The sequence below is a fragment of the Chlamydotis macqueenii genome, chromosome 2 (assembly GCF_036417535.1).
Source record: "Chlamydotis macqueenii isolate bChlMac1 chromosome 2, bChlMac1.mat, whole genome shotgun sequence".
In the NCBI taxonomy this organism is placed as follows: domain Eukaryota; kingdom Metazoa; phylum Chordata; class Aves; order Otidiformes; family Otididae; genus Chlamydotis; species Chlamydotis macqueenii.
The window spans coordinates 52,856,573-52,883,340 of NC_141557.1; the positions used below are offsets into that span (position 1 = coordinate 52,856,573).

At 41.1% G+C, this 26,768-nt stretch overlaps 1 protein-coding gene across 6 annotated transcripts in view; it reads left to right on the plus strand.

The window, feature by feature from the left end:
• Positions 1-23,218, plus strand: part of PDE1C (phosphodiesterase 1C) — a 215,521-nt gene extending 192,303 nt beyond the window's left edge. For 4 of the 6 annotated variants that reach the window (XM_086743003.1, XM_086743002.1, XM_086743004.1 and 1 more), the window contains 2 exons: positions 12,541-12,606; positions 22,035-23,218. In XM_086743003.1, the coding sequence (XP_086599129.1) occupies positions 12,541-12,606; positions 22,035-22,207 (239 nt within the window). In that variant the 3' untranslated portion in view covers positions 22,208-23,218. Of the gene's footprint in view, positions 1-3,856; positions 4,162-12,540; positions 12,607-13,175; positions 13,222-22,034 lie in introns of those variants that run through there. The other 2 variants (XM_086743006.1, XM_086743007.1) reach the window with 2 other exon arrangements.
• Positions 23,219-26,768: the final 3,550 nt, after the last annotated feature.

A 26,768-nucleotide genomic window follows, 5' to 3' on the forward strand; every position in this document is an offset into this window, starting at 1 on the left:
TGCATAAACTTTGTGTATTCAACTTCCCTTCAAGTGCAACTCTTCTGATATCTGCTGTTTATGTTAGTTTGTAACACTGACTGTATTACACCCATAGTTCTTGGGGTGTGACAAGAGAATCTGATTTTAGTAGAAATGAGAAAACCTCTAGGATTCATTTTTTTCCCCTGAATTTTCAAGAATAAAATATACAAAATAAAAAAAATATAGTTGTATATTGGGGTTTTTTTTTTGTTGATATCTTTATAATTTTACATCATAAAAGCATGAAAGAAACATCACTATAGGGAGCTCAATAAGGGATGTACTGAATGCATATGGTGAACTGAAGCTCTCTTCTTTTTCTGTGTATTAAAACTCTAACTAAAAAATTTCTTGGGATAGTAATACCTCAAGGGCAATGTCACTTGGTGGTGTGGTGGAGTTCTCCCGTACTGTGGAATTGCCCATGCAGCATGCTAAGAAAATGAGATTTGCTCATGCTAAACACTACTTTTTCACAAGTGAACTGCAAGGTTAGCACAATCTACTTAGAAAGAAAGTTTGAGTGTGTAATCCTGGATAATTGTGCTGTCATCTTGTGTTTCCTTCATATTTAAGTATGGTTATAATGCTGAAGGACTGTATATTTGAGCAGAGGCAACAGGGACTATGCAGTAACCTCAGAAACACTTTCATCAACAGGGAGTGCCAAACAACCTAGGTAGTTTGTGAAGAAAACCCTGCCCTTGAAGTCATTATTCCACATCACACTGTCGTGGAGTCTGTAGTCAGCATTTAATTTTTTTAGGAGAGAAAATAGCAGAGTTTTCTTTTAAATGCAATCTGAAAACCATAGGGCTTGGTCTTGTCCTGACAGTCTGGCCCAGCACTGGAGGTCGTGAGGAGGTGTCCTGAGCCATCTCCGGGCGGTGCTGTGCTTTTGACAGCTAGGGAGGAAAGGATGGAGGAAAAGGGCAGGCATTTGGCTCTATCAGTGGAGCCGGCCATCTTCAGAAGTGGTGCTAGAATAGGTCAGCTCTCCACTTCCAGCTGGTACAACCAGCATCACGCCTGTGATTTATGCTTGGTGAGGAGCATTAGTCATTACAGAACAGGTGTAGTTTTTGAGTCAGTCTAAACTCTCACCTCAGTCTAAATGCCTCTGGGGCTCTGTTCCTGTTCTCCAACTGGGTAGCAGATTGTGAAAATTTGTATTAGACAGGCATAATAAATGCCAACTGTTAAAACGGGAAGTTCTTGTAAGGCCTTGGACTCCACAACATTTGTTTTATCACAAAAAGAGAGGAAAATGTGTGAGATTAATCACTGATTGTGCAAAACTGATGGCCTGCTTCCTTGCTGTATGGATACAACTGTACACTGAGTAATTCTGTGTGAAGGAAAAGACAAACCACAGTGCATTTTCACTTCAGTACATCAGACTGTATAGTAACATAGTAAATATAGATTCATAGTCCAGGGAGCACACGTTAAAAATGCCGTAATAGAACTGCAAGGCGATAGCAGAAGTAGACTCCTCACAGTGGGTGCTGGTATCACATCAAGAGCTGTAGAATTCACTGGTATTTGCGTTAGTAATCGAGGGGAGGGCCAATACTCAACCTTAACAAACAATGTACACTCCTCAGCGACACTGAAGGGACTGAGATGTGCATTCAGATGAGGCTATTTCGGATAATAAGATTCAATATATGCCAAGTGAACTACTTAAAATCTTCCTGTGTACTGAGCGCTGTATGTTCATTCTTTTTCCTCTTTCAGTTACCTCTGTTGATATGTACTAATATTTGCACTGGATCTGTTGTGCTGAAATGAGAAAGAGGCTGAATCACATCCAAGGTTAAGGTAGTTGTAGGGAAGCTATATTGTATCCAAAGGGAAATTCGGCTAGGAAACCAACATATCTCATCCACCAAGCAGAAAAACAATTTAAAGGAAATGCTGTACCAGAATATTCTCATTGGAGCTCATCATGTGGCTAACTGAAGCAGAAAAGCAATATATGACTCAGTTCTCTGCAGGGAACTTCTAGAGTCTGGAGAAAAAAAACCCAAACATTGCATTTTCCCTTGTTTCACTAATGGGGACGGGAGGAGTCAACAGTCTTGTGAGTATGGATGGCATAGGAAGGGGAGATCATGTTGGGTGGTACTTCGAGCTCTCAGTTTCCTGGCGTGCTTCAGCAAATCATTTAAGAGCTTCAGAAATAATGACTACTCAAAGATGTAATTTAGTCCAGTTAATGGACATTTCCCAAATGATTACTCTGCCTTCTGGGTCAGTATTTTCTCTTTAAAATGTGGCTAATTGGATTGTTATGATCCTGTTAATAACAGTAAATCAGGCTGAACTTCTTAGATGGGAGACATTAAGGAAGTGGAGTACTATTGTTATAGCTGTTACTATTGCCCATTGTAGATTATGCTGTCAATATTGCTGGGAATGTGACAATTCCGTCAAAATAAATCCAAGGAAATGCTGAAAGCCTAATTCTTTACCACAGTGTCTTAGATTTGCACCAGTGAGCAAGATATTGTAGCAACTTACAGGGGATCATCCTGAAAGGAAGAGTCCCCCTGCTAACTACAGAGTAGAAGAAAATGATACCAGCTCACTAACAGATCTGTGCAGCCACTGCTATACATTCATCAGAGATAATGCAGTCCAGCAGCAAAGCTTTAGATCTTTATTTTGCCAGTCATTTTTTTTCCTTTGCCCAAATACTACTTAAAAAAAAAAAAGGCCAAAAACCAGTATATTATTGAAGGCAAAAGAAACTGGTTTTCTGAAAGGATCCAAAGAGATTCTGATTTAATCACATCTTCTGAGATATGCCCAGCCTTACAATAAATTAATCTCTCCTTGGGCTGCATCTCCTTGGCTGAGAGATTGTTTCAACTGCACTTTCAAACTCTGCCGACATAAGCATTGTCAGAATAACAGTTGCTAAGCAGAGTGCCAGGCATATTCAGATAACTGTCTGGAATGGCCAGTATAGAGTAAAATATTCCTGTTGGAAGCTTTTCCAGAGGATTTCTTGAGGAGGGTATGAGGAGAGTTGGATCGAGTGTCCTCTTTCATTAGAAACCATCCTCTTTCACTAGAATTAAAGAAAAAAGTTTGTTGTCTACGTTTCTTCCTCAAGGAGATCTGTTCATTCTGAAGATTCATTTGTGATATAGCTACATAGAAAACAGTAATATTTGTGCATTCAGGGTAATGTTAGTCAAATATAGCCTAATTTTGAGGCCAAGGGATTATAAATGTTTGACAGAGTGGTCAAGCAGATTGTAAAATGCACGTATTTTGTTACATCTCAGACAGCTATCCATACATACATAAGGCTGTACTTTTCATTGCAAGCTCTTTCGGGAAAAAAAAGGCTTTTAAAAGGCTCTTTTGTGTTTGGAACATTTTCTTCTCTTCACCTCAAACCACATGTGCAAGATCGTTGCCTTCATGAGCAAAAAGGTCCTGAAAGAGCTAGTGAGCAAGGGTGATCAGAGAGCCCTACAGCAAAGAAACCTAATGGGATCTCTTGGTCTAAGCATGCTGGATTCTGTTACCTGATGCCATTGAAGCCAAAGGTTGAATTCCCACTGAATTAGTGAGAAAGCAATGGATTTTACTTTGTGTAGGACAGAATGATATTTCCAGTCAACCCGGTAAGAGATATTGCTTTGGTGCGCCTCACCTTGCAACCTTTCAACAGGTAAGCAAAGCTGCACTACTTGGAGGAAATGAGGCTGTCTAAACTGATACCTTTCTTTTTCTTTCCCAGATTACCTGCTCCTTGGACAAAGGGGAGAAAGGCAGCATTTGACACTATTCTTTTTCTTTTTTTTTTTTCCAGATACAGAAGAGTAAAAATATATTTAAAAAGAGACTGCAAATTTCTTTCATCATTTTAGCTGAGCTTCTTCATTCCTGTTCTCCTCCTCCTTCCGCAAAGACCAGTTTCTGGGGAAGGCGTTAAACAACTTTCAAAACACTCCTCCTCCCACTGGCTACTTAACAGCTAATGACTCTGGGTTCTAGGGTGGGGGCCTTGGTTTTTTGGGTCAGTTTTATTTTTGTTTGTTTGTTTGTGTATGTGTGCATTTGTTGTTGTTTTGGGAATTTTTTTTTGTTAAAAAAAAACAAGTGGTGATTTCCTGATGCAAATGGTTTCGTTTTTCTGGACAGTCAAGCAAATAGATGAGAGTCATCTTCAAAAGCCAGTATTGCCCTTTGCTATGTCTCAGCTTGTGAAACCAAAATTAGGATGATGCAAAAGAATGTTAAAAAAAAATACTACATAACACTACATAATACTACACTTCTACTCTTTTTCTGTTCCCCAAGAGCCTTTTCCAATTGCTGGTAGATGGTATTTGACATCAGTTTTACCCTTGCCGTAGAAGATTTTATTAATAAGAATGGTGAATTTGTAGAGTCATTTGACCAATTGTTAGGATTTGATGTCTTTCCCAGATAATGCAATGATAGCAAAAAGTTTTTGTTTCTAAACAGCAGGCAGACTTGCTCAATCCTTGATTTTGTTCTGTTTTTGCAGTTAGTAATAGGAAAGGAATAATCAATGAGAGTGATATTGCCTTGGGGCAAATTTTGTTGTCGGACTCTGAGAGCGTGTACTGATGTACGGCTTGATGTGCCTGCCTTCACTTGAGGTTACAGTTAATGAGTTGCTTCCCACATTTGTTCATGGGCTGCTAGTAACCACTGTTTGTCTGACCTGAAGATCTAAGAGAAGAAGGGCAGTGGGGTCTTTCTTTCATCACTGACTAAATGGACAGGCCAAAGAAAAGGAAAAGTGTTGCTGGAGAACTGTGGACGGACAAAACCAAAATGAAAAAGTGTGTCCTAAATACACTGCTGGAGTTGGTGGATAAAACTGTCTCATCCAGTAGAGTTAGACACGTGGTAAGCAGACATCATTTTGGCCCATTGTAAAGAAGAAATGTTAAAAACTAACTCGCTCAGGCCTTGATTCAGGAAGGTATCTTTCTATGAGAAATATCAACCATGTATGTAAGTGGTTTTCTAGCTTGGGATCTTGGTAGGGATCCAGTTAGTTGTAAGTCATTTTACCTGTCTATGAGGAAATCAAGACACATACATACACATACAACTGTTTTTTGCCTAACTCCTTTTTGTTCAGGATGAGATCCTGCTGCGTTAGTCATATATGTATTTTATTTTTTTGCTGTCATGGCTCTTTGCTATGTAGAGAACAAGCAAAACATTGGCTTAGGAAGATACATCTTTGATGTTTCCTTTTCATGTTCAAAAGCACAGGACTTTACCACCAGCCTATATTAGAGCTTGGGTCTTTGTTCCTGCTTAAACTGTGCACGTACAGGAACGAGCTTCCCATGACACTAGCAAAAATCACAGCAGTGAGCTCAGCCTAAATCCACATATAAACGTGAATACCTTCTCACTCAGGAGTGTTTGTATCTGGGATTTTGATTATTGAGGCTAGAGACATTTTGAGTTCTTTTTTTGGACACCAGAGTTTGAGTTTGTTCAAAGCCAGAGATTTAGATTAGGTTCATGCTGTGAAAAGGTTGCACTTCAATCACACGTTTTCAGAAGGCAGAAGTACAAAAATAACTCTCGCAGTTCTTAGAACTCACAGTTGGCTTCACTGAACCAGCTCATTTAAATAAAATAAATATAAGGGCACATAGTGTTCCCATTCGTGAGCTCCTGATTCAGTGGTAGCTCTGGGGTAGATTTTCTGAGGAAAGTGGGATGCTGGGAGGCCCTGCAGTCAGTGCCAAGCATGCTCAGTGTTGTGTGACAGGCGGAGAGGGCTATGTCACCAGATAGCACTTTCCCACCGCCCCTTTCCTCCCCTACATCCGCATTCTGCCCCAGTAAGAGTGGTAGAATATGACTTCCAGCTCTGGCCAGGCTCTTTGAAGGCACTTTGATGAAATATCAATAATGCAGAACTAAATACCGCAGTGGTGACTCAGTCCCTGCTTAGTCAGACTTCTCCCTGAAGTCAGGGGGAACATACGCTCACCGAGTGTTTGGTCAGAGATGCAGGATGATTTAGTCAATATTTTTAAAGTTACCTTTACCTAATGTACAGTGACTAAAGATGCCTTAGATTATGCACAGTAGAATAATAATAATAAACCTAAATCTATTTCTTCATCTGCTTCTGATATATATTTTCTTTCTTTCCGGGAGTGACTTCTTTCAGACACCAAAGCTAGACTGCTTAATTCACAATGATTCAGTTCTTGTTTCTCTTGCACTGGCACAAAGGTGTGAAATCAGACTGGAAAATGTTTTTTTCTCAATTGTTAGGGTTATTCACCACAGGCAGGAGCTAATAAGGGAAGTGGTGGATTTGCCATCTCTTGGGGACTGCAGATCAGAGCTGCCTTTCTAGAAGAAATGCTGTAGTTGAAGTTACTGATCTCAGCACACAGGTATGCAGCGAAATGTTTTGCAATATACAGGCAGTCACAGCTAGCTCTCACATTCTCCTGCTCTTTTAAGATTATTTGAATAAGCTACAGTGGATTATTAGCATTTTTTAGAATTTTTTGCTGTTATGTTAAAAAAAATCCCCATGAAATCTATTAGGTTGGAGATATATAAAGTGAAAGTGAAATCTAGAAATTGAAATCCTACAAAGAGACTAGGCCAGATGAAAGCATTTATCGCAGTGTCCCCTCTCACGATCACACCTACATTCACTTACTCTGTTCCCCCACCTCCCTGGAACACTCTGCAGCATTGTGCTAGTGCATTGTGAGCCAAGGAATGGTATGTTTAGACACCTCCCAGTTAAACTAGAGATCAGCCACTGTGCAATTGTGTAAAAAAAATAATAAACAAATTAAAAAAATACAGAATACATTCTCTTATTTTATTCCATGAAAGGAAACAAAATAAAAAGTGGGAAAGTATTAGGTGTTTGTCAGCAAATTACCTATGTTTATAAAGAATGAGAAAGGATTTCTGGTTTTACATCCTTACCTAACTTTCCGCAGATGTATACAAATCATGTTTTCAGATGCCTTCCTTTTCCATCCTCAGTAAGATTATACAAGCATTGAATAAGCCAGAAATTTTTCGAATATAGGGCCCATACCACTGGCCTCATGCTGAAATTCTGCAAAATTATTTGGGAGCATCCACGAGTAGGCATAAAGGGGTTTTCTGGTGCTAGAGTGGATCTTACGGAGGGTGGCACAGCTGGGCAGCTGTGTGATAAAGACGGCACTCTTCAGCCTCTGCACTGAAGCCATGGCACTGCTAGTGCTGTAAGAAAGCTCTGCCTTGCCGGAAGAGCACCAGGCATCTTCTGCTTCCCAGAAACTGTTGTGTAACTTGAGAGGGAGAATCCAGGCACTTTACCCCCTTCAAACAGGGAGGGATACTATTGCAAGTACCCCTGTCAGTGTTTTTTCCTTTAGCTGGGACTTGTGTTCAGGGAATTAGCAGACCTTTGACTCATGGTGACGTAGGGCTTGAACTCCTGGGCACACTATAAATTAAAAAAAAAAAAAAAAAAGCAAGCAGTATGTTTTTATCGTGTTCATTATTTAAATGCCTCAAAGGGTGACAGTTCTCTGGGCTGCACTCCGTTGGTGATTTGAACCATGCATTTCTGTGGCAACATAAAAGGACTGTTCACACAGGTGAAAAAAGGGATTTGTTTATTTTCTATTTTTTTTTAATGTAAAAACCTGTGATGCACCCTCTCAAAATGCTTAGTCAACCAGCTTTCCTTACATACTACACAATTTATTTTTTCATGGGTATCACTAATGTTTTCCATGTTTGCGAAAAAAGATGCCAGAAGTCAACTTTTTTTTTTTTTTTTGCTGATGGTAAATTAGGTAGATTAAAAATATAAATTTTGCATTTTTAGACTTAAAACATATTTCAGAGTAGTCAATCTAGGTAGACTGATGCTGATCTAAAAGTGAAGCCTTTTGTGTAGCTCCAGCTGATGTAAACACACTATGTGTTAATACAGTAGGATTTTCAGCACCAGAATGAATTTGGAATTTGGGAGCCTGGTTCCTGACGAGTGAATGAAGGAGGCAAATTCCATTTTCTCAATGTTTCTTTTTCAAGCATGAATTTTGTGATTGGAGAAAAACTTTCCAAAATGTAGTTGTTTATGCCAGAGAAGAATAGTGTATGGTGGTGTTTTTGCAAACTACCATTTGAATATGCAAATGTTTGCATATGTACTTACAAAGTCTCACAAGCTCGGTCTGGAAGCAAAAATATTTCGAACTAGATAGCTGGTAGTGCTGTGCTGCTTTGTAATCAGAAGGTCCATGACATCACCTAGCTAAATGCAAATGCTAAATGCAAATACTTCTGCTGTTAGTCCTTGCAGATTCTACAGTGGCTTTTAATTAGAAAAACATGGCTTTTAATTAGAAAGCACAATAATCTATTCAAATTAGAAATAATGCAACCTAACAAGGACAGTACTTTTTATTTTCCTTCAACTAGAATAAACTACTCTATCTCCAGGATCTCATGGGCTGATTTTAAGTATTTCTTATTTAAATATTTCTTATTTACTCCTTTTCCCTCACATTTCATTTTATGATAATGAAACTCATCATCCTCTGATGATCCATATCATATGTTAGCCACTTATACTCAGCAAATGACAGCATAATCAAGTCCTTTTCTTTTAGTGTTTTTTAATTCATCACCTGACCCAATAATTAAAAGCAACAGAGCAGTCCTGTGTTTTCACATGTGTGAACCGGTGCTGATCTCGGAGCTGTGCTGGCAGTGTCTGCACATCAGCACTCAAAAGCAGGAACACCCTGGCTGAAGACGAGAAGGAGCCCAGCGGCACTGATTGTGCAAATCACTCCAGGACATCAGTGCTGGCCAGGTAGAAGGGAGGGAGAAAAACATGCTTTCACATTTGAAAGCATAAATTCAGCTCCCTCTGAAGTAGGTGCAGGGGTTTATCCCGCTTGTGTTATCCACAGCATGAGCAGACCTGCTCCAGTCTCGGTTTAGTGTCAGGTGTGCATCCTAATGTGGTGCTCCCCCTGCTTCCACAGCAGACAAGTCTTGCAATCCCAGACAACCCTTTCCCTATCTGATTGCTGTGATCAAAGCAGGAGCAGGGCAGGTGGCTATTGCTATTATTTTATTTTAAAATGAAATGCTGGCCATGCATTTCCACTTGCTGAGACTGCCTTTGTGTTGCTGCAATGTCCCTTTTGATCCCCAGCAAGCACAGAGGGTTCTCATCTGTACCTGAGCAGGACTGGGACACATGCCTGTCTTTGAGGCATCAGCTCTCCCTGCTCCAGTGACTTGACCACCAGATAGAAGAAAAATAGAGTTACTTCCTGGCAAACTGGCTGAGGACCTGAAGCTCAGTTTCAGTGAATTTATTTACCCTCATACCTAAGTGCACGACAGCGTTCACTCACGAGCCTCACAGCACACTCTTGACATTTTGTATTCTTTTGATTTCTTCCTGTTGTGTATGTGTCAATGGCTGTGTACTCGTAACACCCCAATTTTAGAAGCTATCCAGTGGTAGGAGGAATATACGTAATCCTGTTGTCTCTGCTGGTGGTTGTAGGAGTACATTTATCAAACAAAATTACTTATGGCCATTGGGGTTTTCTAGTGATAAAACCTAGCAGTAAAATGACAGATTGAGCATTTTCCTTTTCTTCTTGCTTGGATGATATTTTTATACACTTTTATATGCAATTTTTTTAAATATTTGCTATTTTTATTGTAGGGTTCTGGTTGGGTTTTTACCAGCCCTTCTGGTTGTCTACAGGCCCAGATTCTCACAGGAATATTTCCCTTCCCTTTTCTCCTCCCTCTTCTTCCCCAATAGACAAAAGCCATTGCATTTGTGACATCAGCTTAGACCGAAATAACACCTCGGGCCTGGTCACTCTTTCAGTTGCACTGAAATCAAAGGAAGTTGCATGCGAAGTCCTGCTGGTCCCTCCGCAGCATCTGGGGCCAAAGATTAAATAACTGAAACTTATACAGCTAATTACGTGCAGGGTGGTCTGTGTAAAGCCAATGCATCAGGGTGGCACTGTCTTCCTTTACTGTGGTAGGAGCTGCTTCCACCACAATGTGTTTAAACAAGACTATGTATCTGTCTTCATTCTGATGATGCTACTTCTTGTAGGCGCTTCAGTCAAAGTCGTACCTTAGCGCACTGACTACCTTCAGCAGGGAGGAAGGCTGGATATTGTGGCTTGTCTGTGACAGTAGATTTCACTGCTCTTGTGGTTACCCCTACAGTGACAGGTCCTAAATAAAGTTAAGAAACATTAAACTTATTGGCAGGAAGGATAAGGGGAAATTAACCAAATTCAAGGATCTTGGTCTTGTAAAATAACCTTTTCTCAGATGGCATTCTGCAGGGAATTCTATGTATGAAATTGAACATAAACTTCAGAGTATGTTTATATTAGCAGAACTGATAATGGAGATGTCTTTTTTTGAACGGAACTAAAATAAACAACATACACCTGTTCTCTAACATTTTTCAAAGAAGAGAGAGGCAGGTTCATACCCTATTTTGTACCAGGGGGTAGAAATCAAGTTAAAATACATGCAGAAAGCAAAACTGAATGCAAGTTTGCTCCTGGGACTGGGTGGGTAGGGTAATGGGGGGGAAAAAAAATGGTTTCTTAAGACTCAAAAGGAGAAAAAAAAAGCGAAACTGAAATGAGTGATGCCGTGTAATGCCAAGAATTATCAACTGATTTGAGAATAATCTTGAACAATATGTATTTATTGTTAGTCCCTTATTTGAAAGAAGAGGCTTGTGGTCTCTAAATGTATAAACATTTTTCAACATTCCAGTTTTTCTGTAACTGAGTCCATGTATGTTCATCCTGTTACCAAATAAAAACAATGAGGTCTCCGCTCCATTTGAATTAAAGTTGTAGAAGGGTTCATTTTGTTCTGGCGTTTTGTACATCTGATCCAGGAATGGCACTTGCCATTTGCTTTCCAGTGCTCAACTCACCTTTTTTTCCTAAGTGCAGCAGGAACATTGCTTGGACAGCAGTCACTGCTCACCACTTGGCCCTGTGAGGAGGAGTTAGTGGCATTACATGGTTTCTGAAGACAAGGAAATTGAGGTAGAGAATTCAAACAGCTTATTTAAGGACCTTGAGGTAAACCTCTACCTGTTTAGGGATTAGACACGTCAACCTCATCTTTCTCCATTTCTCTTTTGACTGAAATCACAGTCCATAAGAGCATTTAAACCAACAACAGCACACCACACTCATGCCCACTGAAACACTTGCTCATGTGGTTTTTTTTTTTGGTTTTTTTTTTTTTTTTTTTTTCTGAGCCCGTTGGAGCATGAGTATCAATCCCACAGGGCTGGTGTCCTGTGCTGCCGTATTGCTTGTAGACCTCCTTTCACCACATCTCTATGTAGCACATTCTATGAACTGTCTTATTCCACAGGTAGACTCGAGTGGTGTCTGTGCAGTCATCATCACATCACACAAGTAATGACCAGAATTTTCCTGTACTGCTGCTAGCTTTCTATTTGATCTTTTCCTTAAAAAGATAAAAATCATGATAAAGAGTGACAGAGGCCAAGCCTTTCTGTCTAAGGAGGATGTGACATTCACAGATGTTCAATACAAGTGTGAAAGGCTTTGTGCATTCCCTTTCACCTGAAATTCCAGTTTTATTTCACTCATTTCCTCTCTGGGAGGTTCACTGGTATTGATTTCCTGAAGAAAATGCAATGTGCTCACCACTGTACTGGCTTGTATTCTTATATCTTACCAGTTTGGTTTGAATCTGCATGTACCTCCAGTCCAGTGCAAGTAGAGATGAATCCAAGCTCCCAGTTTCTGTTAGATATTGAGGGTGTTGATGTAGTTGATTTTCAAATCAAAAATACTGACTGCCACATAAGCAAGAAGGGAGAAAAGATGGTTTGGAAAAGGCATCTGATTTGGGTGACTCACCTCTGCTTGCAAACACAGTATCAGAGTCTTTTCTCTGGCACGTAGAGCCAGTGACATATATGTCTGGAGTAGTTACCAACCAGTGGTTCCCAAAGTGATGCCAGCCGCTTGCTGAACCACAACAGAAGCAAGGTGAGTGCTGTGTAACTGCCTTCAGACCATGTCGGGCAATAAAACTGGCAATTGACACTTTTGTGAGCACACGGAAGCAGCTGAAGGGAAAGCTGTCTGAGATCTGGCAATAGTTTGTAGGTCTCAAACTCAAGAATGTGAAACTTCCAGAATCAATAACTTGGGTATCTCCACCCAACCAGGTAAGTGATAAAAAGAAGAAAGATATGTTTGATATTGACTCCTTTAGATGGAAATGTCCCCAGAAGTCTGGCTACTTTCCCAGTTAGCCTCAGTTAAGACCATGGATAAGAAATGGCAGAAAGAAGACAACAAACACCTTGTAGTGGTAGCAGCACTACAAACAGCATTTTCATGGCTGGTGGGACTACTGTTCATCCATCTCTGCTGAAATTACTCTTTCTTTTTAAAGGTCCAGCTCGACGTTCAGCTGACTTACCAAGCTTGAGTTCCTCGGCAAACCATCTTACACTGCCAGGTCAGTCGGTACCACCTTGCTGTAATTTACTTGTGTGTGCAGCTTTAGAAATAGCCAGTCACAGTGCCTACTGTTTGGGAGATGGATGTAAACAGGTGATGACATCTCCAAGTATGGCATGACTTTTACACTTCACTTTAAAAAAGTTAAACCCATTCACTGGGGCTGAACAAATGAACTGTTGTTTTTAATGGTCTTTACTGCATTTCAGGTTTTTTTAAACAAATACCTTATGTTTTGTGGCTTACAGTGCAGGCTTCACAGACTATTTTAATTTGATCAGTAAATTAATTTGGGTCTTTATCACATGGACATAGATGCTGAAGGGATAAATTAAGGCTATTTGATGGACCCAAGCATAGCCTTTTTTTGTGCCCTTCCCATCTATGAAATCCTGCTGTCTCTATTTCACCATGATAACGATTTTCTTAATCCCTTCATCTTTGTCCCACACAACTGTCAAAAGAAAGGGAGGGTAATATGAAGCAATTACACAAAATAATGGCATACTGTGAACAAGATACTTACATGTCTATATGCAAGGGCATTCATATATGTACAGTTCACAGTAGGTGAAAGAAAGAGTAAGTCTGCAGGAAAATAACAAGAAATCACCAAAAAAAAAAACAAACCAACCAACCAAAATTCAAGTAATGTACTTAAGAAGTTTTACTACAGATATTTTCATCAGTGGCTGCTGTGCCAGCAGATGAGGTATGGTGTGGCTCCATACAAGATGCCAATGTGCGGTAGCATGTTTCTGTGCTATTTCAGTTCTTCAAAATATTCATTGCATGATGCTCTTCCGCAGCTGCTGTTTCCCCTGGCACAGCTTCAGCCACTGCTTGGGTGTAAGTAAAGAAAAGAGCAAGCAGGAATGTGAGAGAGTTCAAAACACTGTATTCCCTTACTAAAATAAGGTGCTCCATGGATTACTGTCCTGCTGGAGAACAAGAATGGACAATCACTGAAAGTAAAATTCAAACCTCTGAGCAGCATGCTTTCATGCGGATTCCCAAGTATCTAACCCAAGACGTTTTTTAGATAGAAAGCATGGAACAGGAAATATAAATACATCCTCTTAACTTCTGAAGTTTCTCATCACTGGCAGTGAAAATAAATATTACCTGTATATATTGCCTATTTCTCATAGGGTCCCAGCATTTGTTAAATTCTTGTATTTATATTCACAGAGGAGGCTATTACTTTGGATGTTTTCACCCAGGATTTTCTTGCAGGTGGCATTTAGAGGTCTTGCTCTTTGGAGAGGTTGTGGAGAGGTCTTTCTTTTTGGAGGGGAAAATAAGTGTTTTAAGGAAAAATTGTAGAATGAAATATTCATGTCATGCTACAGCCATAACTCTCATCTAATGTAAACAGATCTAATTTCAAAACTAGCTCACTTTTTATACATTTTGACATATTTGCATTGATTCCTTGTTTATTTTTAACAAGCAATGCTTACAAAGGGTTTTTCATCCATTTCTCCAACGCTGTACCACTTTTAACCCATCGATCCGTTAATGAGTACCTGCAAACGATGAATCCTGCATCCCTTCTTATGTATGATCCCTGTCCTGAGCCTGCAGATGACCATTATAATAAAAAGGTAGAGAATATAAATGTAGAAGACAAGGTTTTGGCATAAGCTACCAGGTACAGGCCCTTCATTATTGCCGACTTGCTAAATGTCCTTGCTCAAATCCTTCTTGTGTGCCCCAGTTTCCTTATCTGTTTGGGAATTACAACATTTACTCCTCTTTAAAACTGTCCAATCTAGGGATCTGTTAACTGTTATGATTTGAAAATCAGAAGTAAGGAGGATCCACCTTCAAGACAGGGAAACCATCAACCTAATAGTGTCCCTTTTTGCAAAAAGACACTGTGGATTTTTTGCCAGTCCAGCCTTACTTCCAGTAGCAACACTCACTGTGACAATCTCACGTTGCATTATAAGAAGGTGCCTTCTGTCTGGCACTTATGAAAATGACTAGCTGTGCTTTGACTCTCTCTTCATCAGACACCTGCCACCTCAGTGCGTATTTCCGTACCAATTGGTTTAGGGACCCAATGGGTTTCCTCTGTTTGGATGTTTAACACTGATACCTTCCTATCCGTGACCTGTTACCGTGGCTTACACAGAAAAATGTTTACTCTGATATAGTTTTCAAATCAGCCCTTCCCATGCAGCTCTTTGCAGTATGTGATGAAGAGCAGATAGTAGTGCAATATTTTCCATGTCTATAGTCCAGTGAAGCATTTTATTTACAGCCATTATGATGTTGTTTCTTTATGCGCTATAGAGATCATGTTTTGGGGTGGTTGCTTTTGCTGGAAGCAGCCACTAATTAATCTGTCATTAAGAAACAGTCTGCTGTAAACACACAAGAGTTTTCTAATTGAGAAAATGTTATTGTCGTGCTGTTTTTTTTTTCTGTAAATCACACGCGGCATCTTGCATAAAAAAGGGGGAAGCTTTATTGTGTTGAGTTTAGTCTCGCTTCTGAAAAAGTGAGGCTGACAACATGTGTGCGTGATCCTGTCCGACTCTTTGCCAGCAGGTTGGTCAGTCCCCCTCATTGCTAGCTTTTGAATCTCTGCCTGATCAATTTAAAGCATGCGAGAGGAAGAAACACCCAAAAGGTCACAAAGCTGGGGGAAGTTTTGTGAGGTTAGGCGGCTGGGCTCACAAAGAGTTGAATAATGAGGAGACTACTTGCCAGAAATGTCAGGAGGTTTTTAAGCTACATAGACACTTTCAAGGACATATACCAGAAAAGATATAAGTGGAAACAGGATTTTGATTTATTTTATTTTATTCTATAATATTTCATAATATTTTATGTTATATTATTTAATTTTACTTTATTTTAGGTTATTTTATGATATTTCATGTTACGTTATTTAATTTTATGTTACATTATTTTATTTTATTTTATGCTTTTTTATGTTACTTTGTTATATTTTATGTTGTTATTTAATTTTATGATATTTTATGTTATGTTATTTAATTTTGTGTTATTTTATATTATTTTATGCTTTTTTTTTCTTTTCTCTGTGTTTCTGAGCTGATGCTCAAAGCATTAACATAATATGCAATGTGTAGCTAGGAGCAGGCTGATACATTCTTCACTTCAGCTTGAAAAAACATCCCTTGCAGTCTGGCAAAAGCAAGCCACAGAGCTCCAGAAAGCAGCCGCAGGAACACAGGCCCAGCAGTCCCTGTGTCCTGAAGAGCCAGACGTGAAGGATCAGGACCCACCACGCACAAAAGAAGAAGAAAACGAAGAGGTGTGTGGTAGCGTGGGGGTATTTTCCAAAGAATGCCCCGCAGCGATGACAAGCATCCTCTTTGCCTTCCTAAACTTGCCAGTTTCACGCCAGTGATGCGTGAAAAGCGCTTTTGTGCCTGCCCGGCGCTTGTATTGCGCGCAGGCAGAGCTGAAAAGTGGCTGCTCCTGATGGTGCAGCAAGGCTGCAGCCCTCCCGAGCACAGGCTGTTTTGCAGAGGCAAGAAGCCCTGTGGAAGCGGAGGTAAGGGAAGAGCAGAGCTCACTCCTGCTCCCAAGCGGCTACAGGCAAGAGAGACTGAGAGAAGCAGGGCATGAGTGACACCTTGGAGGGGCCAGAGGCCAGAACAGCAGGCGAGAAGTGGGCAGCAAGGGCTCAGAGGAGCCCTGAGAAGGGGCTGTGCTGAGTGCTGCAGAGGAAGGCAAAAAACCCCCGGAGACGCGTGCTAGCCCAGCGTGGGGGAAAAAAAGCCTTCCTCCCCGCAGCTGCAGGGCCCGAGAGGCCATCTGCGTGGTGCACGAGCAGCAGGTGGTAAGCCAGGCCAAATGGAGGGAGCAGAGGAGCCCTGACAAGTGGTCATGCTCAGTGCTGCAGAGGAAGGCAAAAAACCCCCAGGGACCAGTGCGAATCTGCCCTGGGGGAAAATTCCTTCCTGACCCCAGCACTGGCGATCAGAAATACCTTGCCTGACACAGAAGGATGCATTTGCCTGTATCACTTCTATGGCTCATAGTCACCCTGTGACCTACTCATGCCTCCAGGAACATTTGCCTACTCTGAAGGTGCCAAACTGGAGCAGAAACTCATGGTGCTCCACATGACATTGTGTTACCTATTTCTACCCTGCAGTTCTTCGCACAGGGTTTAGTGATGGAGGGGATCATCTCCTCTGTCAGAGCTTCAGCTGGTGGCGAGGATGAGGGTCATTAGAACTCTCCCATGAGATAGAGCTTTTTCTGGTTCATGGATGCTGAGGACGTGGAGTTTGTGTAGTTTGTAGAGGAGGCTGAGGGGAGACCTCATTACTCTCTCCAGCTTCCTGAGTGGGGAAGTGGAGAGGGAGGTGCTGATCTTTTCCCCTTGCTACCCAGTGCCAGGATGCGTGGGAATTATATCTGTCAGGAGAGGTTTGGACTTGAGGAAAAATTTATTTCCTGAGAGACTAGTCAGACCCTGGAATGGGCTTTCTGGAGAGGTGATCGATGTCTTGTGCCTGTCACTGTTTAAGAGGCATTTGGACAATGCCCTTAACACTATGCTTTAACTTCAGGTCAGTGCTGAAGTGGTTAGGCAGATGTACTCAATGATCGTTGTAGGTCCCTTCCAGCTCAACTATGGTATTCTATTGTGTTCTGCTCTGTTCTCTTCTATTCTACTTTAATATTCCTGGTCATACCCATGAACACAGTTTGCTACAAGTTCTGGTGCGTGTTCATATTCCTGCAAGTTTAATCCTGTGCCATGTTATAACGCAGGGACTTGCAGAGTTCAGATTGTTGGATAGCTAGGTTTAATGCAGGAGCTGACTGGGCATACTGAAGAGCATAATACACATTCAGTGGATTAAATATTATACTTGGGCAGAAGAAAAATCGTAATTAGTTACTAAACCCTCAGCTTACATCACAGTGACTGGCCAAGAAGTAGCTATCTTTGGACTCTCTCCTTGAGGCATCTCATTGGAGAGAACAGTGAATTTTGTATAAACACAGAGGTTTTCTTAGCACTCCTAGGAGACCAGTTCTTCCCAAGTTGACAACATTTCTTGACTGTCTCTGGTGAAACACAGTCTTGATTCTCGTGCTCCTTTGTCCTGCAGATCTTCCTGATAATTACAGCAGAAAACCTCCTTTGTTGGCAAAGGTGGCAAAAGGGAGAAAGAAGAATCCCTCCTGAATGTAGTCCATTGATTTAACAGCAGAATACAGAATTAAGAATGCCAGTATCCCTAGCTTTCCTGTGTCGTCTCCTAGTAAAAATGTCCAGTGAAATAATTCCCTTACCTCACTGGTGAATTTTTTAGCTTCATCAGTAAATGAGCTTTACATCTTTACTTTTCATCTTTCCTGTTGTCCGTCTCCTAGGATTTTCTTTATCCTGCCTGCCTAGTAGTTGAAGGCAAAAGTTGCAGTAGCTCTGCAGGGGACTGAGGGGTGAGGAGAGATGGAAGAAGGTCTGTCTTCAGAATGTCCCCACAGGCCACTAATCACAGCTGGTTCAGCAAGGGAACACATTGATGCCTTGTCCATGGCATGCCAGGGGCCCTCAGTACTTGCATGAGTGTCTGGAGAGGGGTAAGAAGTACTTCTGTTTGGATCTAGCTGTGTCTCAGACACTATTTAAATCCAGATGCCTCTGCAAAGCCACAGCATCCCCTTGCGAGGCAAAGACAACTGGGAGAGATAGCTCTGTGCAAACGTGGTGGGGAGCCATGGCTGGGTCCTTTTGCAGAAGCAGCGGTAGCAGCACGGCAAGGGACTGCCACCAACTCAGGGGCAGATGTGAAGGCTGAGCAGCCTGTATGGGTTTTCCCCCTTCCAGTTTCCTGTTTTCTCTCCCCACTGCCTTTTGCTTTCCCTCCAGTTAGCAGTTACCACTCATATCCTGTTTGCAGATGTGGCTGCTCAGCTAACTGTGTTCTTAATTTTTATCAGAGGCAAATTGTTTCCCAACAGGTGTTCATGAGTAAAAAAATGTGCTATTCACTCAGTGACTAGCGATGACATTGAAGAAAATGACATTTCAATGGCTTTTTTGAAGAGACATGCTAGAAATGTTTATATCCACTTTAAAATGCTTGAAAAGGAAAAGAAAAGAATATCAGTGTTTTACCTTGTCTTGTTCTGTTTTCTGATCAGAGTGGAATTGCTACGTAACAAGAAGAGTGTTTCTGTAACAACTTCTAGCAATTTGAAATACTCAAGGTGACTATAGAGTATTTTTGTCAGTAAGCATCATTAGCAATAATTTCCTTCTTATTGCAATGGGGCAAAAACTATTGCAAATCAGTATATTTCTAGGGAAGTCAGTGGAACCAGGAAAATTCCAGCTAAATTTTTTACTAAAATGTACAATAATTCTTGTGGACTGTGGTGATGCATCCCCTGGCTTAAATGTCCGTCATGCTCAATTAACTGAGGGCAGACTCCTGCTTTTCTTCTGTTCAGATTATTCATGAGATTGAAGCTCTTGGCATTGTCTGGACTGTTAGTTCAAGTGATCATCTGCAAAATAATTGGGCTTTGATGGGCTCTCTTGTTGACCTCACCCAGTGGATTCATGGCACATCTTAGGATCAGTTTAAAGGGCAGAACTTCTGGCAGTACTTGGTACTCCTGTAGTTTCTTGACTTGTGGATGAGTGGCTTAAACTGTGGCAAATCTGGCACATTTATTTACCTGCCCTTCTATATAATGTGCCTCCAACTCCAAGCAGTCTCTCATGCATTGTCTATGTCTGCTTATAGGACCATCCATCACTCTTCATACAAAATAGTAGCTTCTGGTGTAGTCCCTCAAGCTATTAATCTAATTGGAGTTGTGTGGAGTGTAGTAGGCTGCTTTTGTATTATGCATGGGGGTTGGGGGGCAAGAGGGGTGGGGAAGTGAACAATCCTTCTTCCTTCATATGAAGGAAGTGGGGGCTGGGGGTTGGACTAGATGACCTTTGAAGGACCCTTCCAACCCTAACCATTCTCTGATTCTGTGATTCTAAGTGTAGAAGTTGCATTGTTCTCTGAAACCTGATAGTTGGTCTGTTGTAAATGTGTTTGCAGGTATCCTCAAATCCTGCCCCACATTGACACAGTATCTGTAGTTAAACCTAAGGTGCATCAGATCCAACCTACAGGGTTTTACTAAAAACTTAGAAGCAGATTACAAGCTTTACACTCCCTTCTGCTTAGTAGAACTCTTTGAAAATACAGACAGTTACAGGTGTGTGTCCCTCAGGAAGGGCATAAGGTGGTATGAGGTTGACAGCCCTTAACTGTGGTGCTGCAAGCAGAACCTGAGGACTCGTGCTGGGTGAGATCTTCCCAGCAGTCTACACTCATTTTTCATTTGCAGTTCTCTACTAAGCGGCAGCTCAGGCATTCATTCTTTCATCTATGGTGACCGTTATATCTTAAGCAAATCAAGGCATAATGTTGATGTATGGCAGGTGTTTATACCAAGCAGCTAGAGGGAGTCCTGACCTCTCTCAAGAATCAAAAAAGAGTTGTGCCAAAGAAAGGATAAGAGGAAATAGTGAGTGGGTGCTGTCGTAGCCAAATCTGAGGTTTGTATGGCTGCTGTTCTGTAAGATGCTGGGTTCGTGTAAAGCAAACAGAGTGGCTGATGTACTGTCAGCTTCCTTGCTAAATCAGTGTCTGAACAACACACAGATAGTCTCTCTGCATGATGCTACTTGTGTAACTATTCTAGTCTACATTGGCACTGTTCAAATACCTATTCTCTGCTTTCATTGCCATGATCTTAAAAAATAATTATTTTCCCTGCATTAAAAAAAAAAAGGAAATTCATGCCTTAGTGGCATCAAGGTTAGAAACTTGTAATACTTATATCACTCCATGCATGAAGCTCCTGAGAATCATAACCTATTGAAGCCCACAAAACCCCTATGAGGTAAGTATTCTCATTTTTATTCTCTTTTTATAGTGGAGAAACTAGAGTGAATGTTATAGTCCAGGTCACACAAGAAGTCATTGAGAAATCTGGGAACAGAACTCTAGAGTCTTGAGAGAGAGTCTTCTCCCCATCACTTTAAGTCACTAAAGCCTGAAGAAATTAAATGTCATGGATCCCATTTATCAACTCCTGTTTGAGGATAACAAACAGCTCTGTCAGTGTTCTGGATAAGCCCCCTTAAACCTATTAGCCAAGTCATCCCTGCTGGCAACAACTCCAGTAAAATTCCAGTTAATAATAAAAATTCCCCCATGCTGACCAACGGAAAATCCAATAACAGTTTGGCTGAATCCACGCTGAGTACAGAAAATGGAATTAATCTGAAAAGTGAATGTGCCTCAAAGAAAAGTAACTCACCTGAATATTTTTCAAGCTTTTAATTAATGTCAGTCTAGTCTAGTTGAGAACAGGAAAGATTATGACTATGCAGAAATCTGGATGTATTTCTAAAGTTTATGAAATCAGTAGGTTTTTTTTGTTTCCCAGGACATTTTAGAGTACAATTAATCACTCAAGGAGTTTAACAAGATGAGAGTGTGACTGTTATGGAATTTGATGTTAGCTAGCTCACGCAGGGGAATCTTTCACTTCTTAGGTTTCATGCTGAGAGCAATGCTTTTCTTTTAAAGTGCTTATCATGCTAATTATTGACTTATTACTTGGTTATTTTGCAAATAATAACTAAGCATAAGATTAATATATTTCAGTCATAGTCATGTTTAATTTTTTATTCCACCTATGTAAAGATGTAAGAAAGCAAGACAGATTCAAATAAGCAGAGGCAAGAAGTTGAGAGTAGTGAGATTCATATGTAGCACACTTTTGACTTTCACAATGGCCTGTGGTTTACTGGAAAAATCACATGAAAGCCGTCAGATCCACCCATTCCTGAATTCTGGGAAATGTGATCTCAGTTCTAGATTTATTGCCTTAAAATGACCTTGTTCAATGGTATTTTGAAAACAGTGAGGTGTTTAGTGATCTACGTGTAGATAGGTAAGTATAAAGTCACTTCTTCATTTAGACTTCTGGAACATTCATCTTCTGTCTAAGCTGTTGCTTCCTAATTTTGAGAACGCTCCTTGGGATTCACCTGTTTTGGTGTAGTCTTCTGGAATGTCTGAATAAGGACATGATTTCAAGATCAAGTATTATGAAGTGCTTAATTGCCCAAATGTCAGTTTTGGAGGTGTCTATGTTTCATTCTAGGTTTTTACATCTATTTTTATGATTTATATTTTCACGTATTTTTTTTTTCCTGAACCTTTTCCTAACCCTCTGTAACTACTCGTTAACCTGATAGAGTCCTGGCTTTCAGGCTGAGAAGCCCTCCTTTGCAAGACAGGCAGTGCCGAGTGGCATGGATGCAGCTTCTGAGGGATCATTTCTTGTCCACCACCAAGTGAATGCTAGGCATGGTAACCATCATTGTTCTTCCTTTGTCACCAGCAGCCATCAAACCTCAGCTGCATCACCTCAGGACACCCACTCACAACTCAGGAGACTATGTCCCAGTCTTCCAGAAGAAACTGGAGGAACATCCCATGAGATGTAAGCTACTTGACCAGAGGGGAAGGATGAAGAAGATCCAACATATTTCCCAGAGCTGGAATAGGAAATAGCATGAGAGAAAAATAGGCATCTTCTGGAATGACCCTCCTCATGGGAGGACAGAGAACATCGTGTAATCATTGCACAGGACATACTGGTTGTACAGCAGCTGCAATTCTAGATAACAGCAAGTGAATGATTTAGCTAAACAATATGATGGACATTTTGTTAGAAATGTTCTCAATAGCCTTCTTATTATTGCAGCATATGCTCACTTAGTACTAAAATGTTGGGCTCTTACCTTTAAAGAAGTAATTGTATACCACTATCTCCTGTCAAATTAAGGAAGCCAATGCTTTCCTAGATTGTTGGGCTCCTTATGGTGTTATCAATGTGATCTTTCACCTACCACAGATAAGACAGCAGCTCCTATTTCAAACAGCATTGAAAGTTTTTTCTTCCCTAGCTTTACTGAGAATAAATGTCCTCCTGTCGTAGTGTGACAGGTATTCAGGACGATTAAGGTAAGAGGCTGGAGTACAGAGTCTCTCATTTTACTCATTGGAACAAGAAGACATAGCACAGCCTTAAAATTGTTCTTTGCATAAACTCATGAATGTTACATAACACTAATTGTCTTTTGTGGCATTAATTTAGTTGAGTTTGATCCCATGTGTTCTTTTGGTGCACAGAGTGTCCCATGGGCCTGAGTTTCACAGCTGAACATGCCTCCTCTGAAAAAGTTCCTATTGCCTCCACTGTGAGAAACAGTGGCAAATAACTCTCTGCCCTCTTTCTTCAAGCCCCTGGTGATTTACGTACCACCTCAGCTCCCCCTTTCCAGGCCAGTGAACTCTCTCCTGTTTGTACTCTCCTCACAAGCAAACCTACTCTACTTTTTATCTTCCTTGCTGCTCTTTTCTATATATTTTTTTTAAAAAATCTCTTTTTGAAAGGAAAGGATGAGCACTGCACACAGTACTCAAGATGCAGATATACCAGAAATTTATAAAATAATGTACTGACACATTCTGTGTCATCTTCAATTCCTTTTTGAATAGTTTTTAAAGTTGTACTTTCCTTTTTGAACCTCCTTGAGCACTGAGTACTAGTTTCTGTAGAATTATCTATAATAAATCCTAATTAATTTGTAGTCCAGACACACATAGGGAACTGGGGAGTTGGGGTTGCCTCTCCCTATATGCATTTTTCTGCACTTACCAACCTTAGATTTATGGTTTTGCCAGTTACACTGAAGTAAGGTGCTGCTGCTGCTTCTCCTTCTTCTCTTCTTCCTCTTCCTCCTCCTCCTCCTCCTCCTTCTTCTTTTTTTTTCTTCATCTTCATCTTTTCAGCCTTACATCCTTAATTTCTATTCCCTGTTTGTTTTCTTCTTCCATCAACAGCTTTTCCAAGTCGCATATTTTGGATAAGCACATTGAATAGCAGAGAGGACAATCCTCCTTTACTATGAATGTGGACCATTTAATCCCTTTCTTTTGTTTTTTCTTCCCCTCATTGTTAACCAGTTATTTACCTATTTTAAGATCATATGTTACTATTTTCTTTCACTCCATGACAGCTCAGTAGCTTTGACAGCTTTTGGAGCAGGACTTTGTCAAAATGGAGAACTGTAAACCATTATTGGCTCCTCCAAGGAAGTCTCAAATATTTGTGGGGCAAAATTTCTTCTATAAAAACTAGGCTGACCCCACTCTGTTATAAGTATCCCTGCTGCCTACCAATTCTATTATTTATATTTTCTATAAGTTCACTCACTGCGAATTCACATTCTTTTTTACACTACAGGTTTGTAACTATGTCCAACATCAAAACTGCACCAGCTGGTGTGTGTAGTACTGTTACGTGACAGTCACATTAAAATCATGGGTGGTTGTTGCATGAAAAGAGCCGGGGTGTTTCTCTGGTGTTACGGATGCTCCTTGCTCCCATAGAGGGGATCACTGCAATTCCAGGCACACTTGCCCTGACGTCTGACACCTTTCCACAGCGTTTTGCTAGACATCTACACTGCCCTAATGCAGTTATTTTCATGTATTTTACCCTGTGCTTCGTGTTTCTGGCGTTAACCATAACCACCATCAGAACTTGTGACTCCAGCAGCTGGGCCGAGTCACTGCCCAAACCAAATGCAAAAAAGAATGCACTTTAAAGCCTCCTGCTTATTAAAAGTTATTTATCTCTAGGAATTCCCTGAGAACTGTATTTTGCTTGTAGAATACCCTGAAATTTTTTACACAGGCTGTATAGAAATGCAAAATTGTACACCTTTGGTTATCACTTTACCTAACAGAGTCCTACCTGACTGTTCTCTGGACAAGTGCACAGCACTGGGTCACCTGCAGAAATTAAAAAAGAAATCTTTTTTTTTCCCCCCCTTTCATTATTACTGACAGTTTATTGGGGTTATAGTTTTTGTCTCACTAGTATCTCACAAAGGGAGTGATTTTTGTCTTTGCCCTCCTGGTCCACACTCTCTCGTTTCCCATGAAGCAGAAATAAGTTGCCATCTTGAATTTACTGCTGTGTAGTAGAGGCACAGGGAAATTAAATGACCTACCTGAGGTGTCATGGAGAGCGTATGTGCCTCCTACAAATTTAATGTAGTTCTAATCAGGCCCCTCTGCTCTCACTTTTCTCCAGCCAAGTCCATGCTGTGCCGAGTTGCTGTCTATTAGAGTCCCCTCTAGAAAGTGTCTGTTCACCCAAGTGGTTTAGTGGTTGTTTTTTTTTTTTTTAATTTTTCCCTGGAGATGGAGAAGGAGAAGAATGCCCCCAGATACTCATTGGTATTGGAAAGATATCTCAGGATGCCTCTTCCAAAACTTGGGGCTTTTGGCCTAAATTAAATACTGCAAAGTAGGGGGGAGAGAATGTTTGTGCAGACTGCTCCTTGTAAATACTGGGTGCTTCACAAAAATAATTCCTAAGCAAAAATATTTGTGCTGATGGCATCCAGCTTGATGCACGGAGCTGTGTCATGAGGTGGATGGGCTCATCGTTTCAGTTCAACCCTGACATCTAGTGTACACCAAAGGGAAATTTTCTGAGTGCGAAGTTCAAAAATGAGATTGTGTTATTTGGGGGAGGTCTGGCTTTGCAATGCACTCGACCTTTTTCTGCATTGATGATTTCTGAGATAACCACTTGCTGCCAGCATAGAAATAAGTCTGAGTAATCTATCCCTCTTGGAAAGTCTTATGATCTCACACTTATGATGCCATTTAGACTTGCTATGAGTTACTTGTTGCGACTATCAACACTTGCAAATTTAGCTTTTTTTTCTGTTTAGCCCATTTGTGAACTGAGTCTTTGCTCTAATCACTAGATTGGTTTGCTATGGAAAGAACATTTGGTGCTCTGTTTTTTGAGACGGAGTTGATTGGTTATTTTTTTTGAAAAAGGATTAAAGTCTGAATTAAAAATCTGAATGTTAAAATCCACAGTGAGTGAGCCATAGAGAGACTCTTGAGTATTCATTCCTTATTGTAGGCAGCTAGGGTCGCCACGCCAACAAAGGCAACACTTATGTTTTGTGTATTTCTGTGTTTACACAAACAGGGATTGGAAAGGAATATTGACTCCAACATCCTCAAGGGCAATTGCAGCAGCCAGAGCAGAGATGGAGGAGGAAGGGGAGGAGGAATTGTGGCTCAGAAGCTTAAATGGGCCTTTCCAGTGCTTTAGGTCGTGAGGTAGACTGTTGGGTTCGTAAAGCAAATTTGGTTTGTCATAGAATTCATAGAATTCATAGAATCACATGGTTGGATGGGACCTATAAGATCATCTAGTCCAACCGTCTTCCCACTACCATTGCTGCCACAGCTACTAAACTATATCTTGTAGCTTCTCATCAAGCCGCCTCTTGAACACTGCCAGGGACGGCAACTCCACCACCTCCCTGGGCAGGCCATTCCAGTGCCTGACCACTCTTTGGGAGAAAAAGTTTTTCCTCACGTCCAATCTAAACCTCCTCTGGTACAACTTGTGGCCATTTCCTCGGGTCCTGCTTGTTGCCTGGGAGAAGAGGCCAAACCCCTGCTCATCACAACCTGCCTTCAGGAAGCTATAGAGTGCAATGAGATCTCCCCTGAGCCTCCTCTTCTCCAGACTAAACTATCTCAACTCTCTCAGCCGCTCCTGATAAGACTTGTGCTCCAGACCCCTCACCAGCTTTGTTGCCCTTCTCTGGACACGTTCCAGGGCTTCAATGTCTTTCTTGTAGTGAGGGGCCCAAAACTGAACACAATACTCGAGGTGCGGCCTCACCAGCGCCGAATACAGGGGGATGATTACCTCGTGCTCCTGCTGGCCACCCTATTTCTAATGCAGGCCAGGATGCCGTGCCACCTGGGCACACTGTCGGCTCATCTTCAGCTGAGCATCAACCAACACCCCCAGGTCCCTTTCCTCTTCACAGTCCTCCAGCCACTCAGCTCCGAGCCTATAGCGCTGCATGGGGTTATTGTGGCCAAAGTGCAGGACCCGACACTTGGCCTTGTAGAACCTCATCCCATTCAGCTCAGCCCAGCGGTCCAGCCTATCCAGATTCCTCTGAAGGGCCTCCCTACCCTCAGGCAGATCAACAGCACCACCCAACTTGGTGTCATC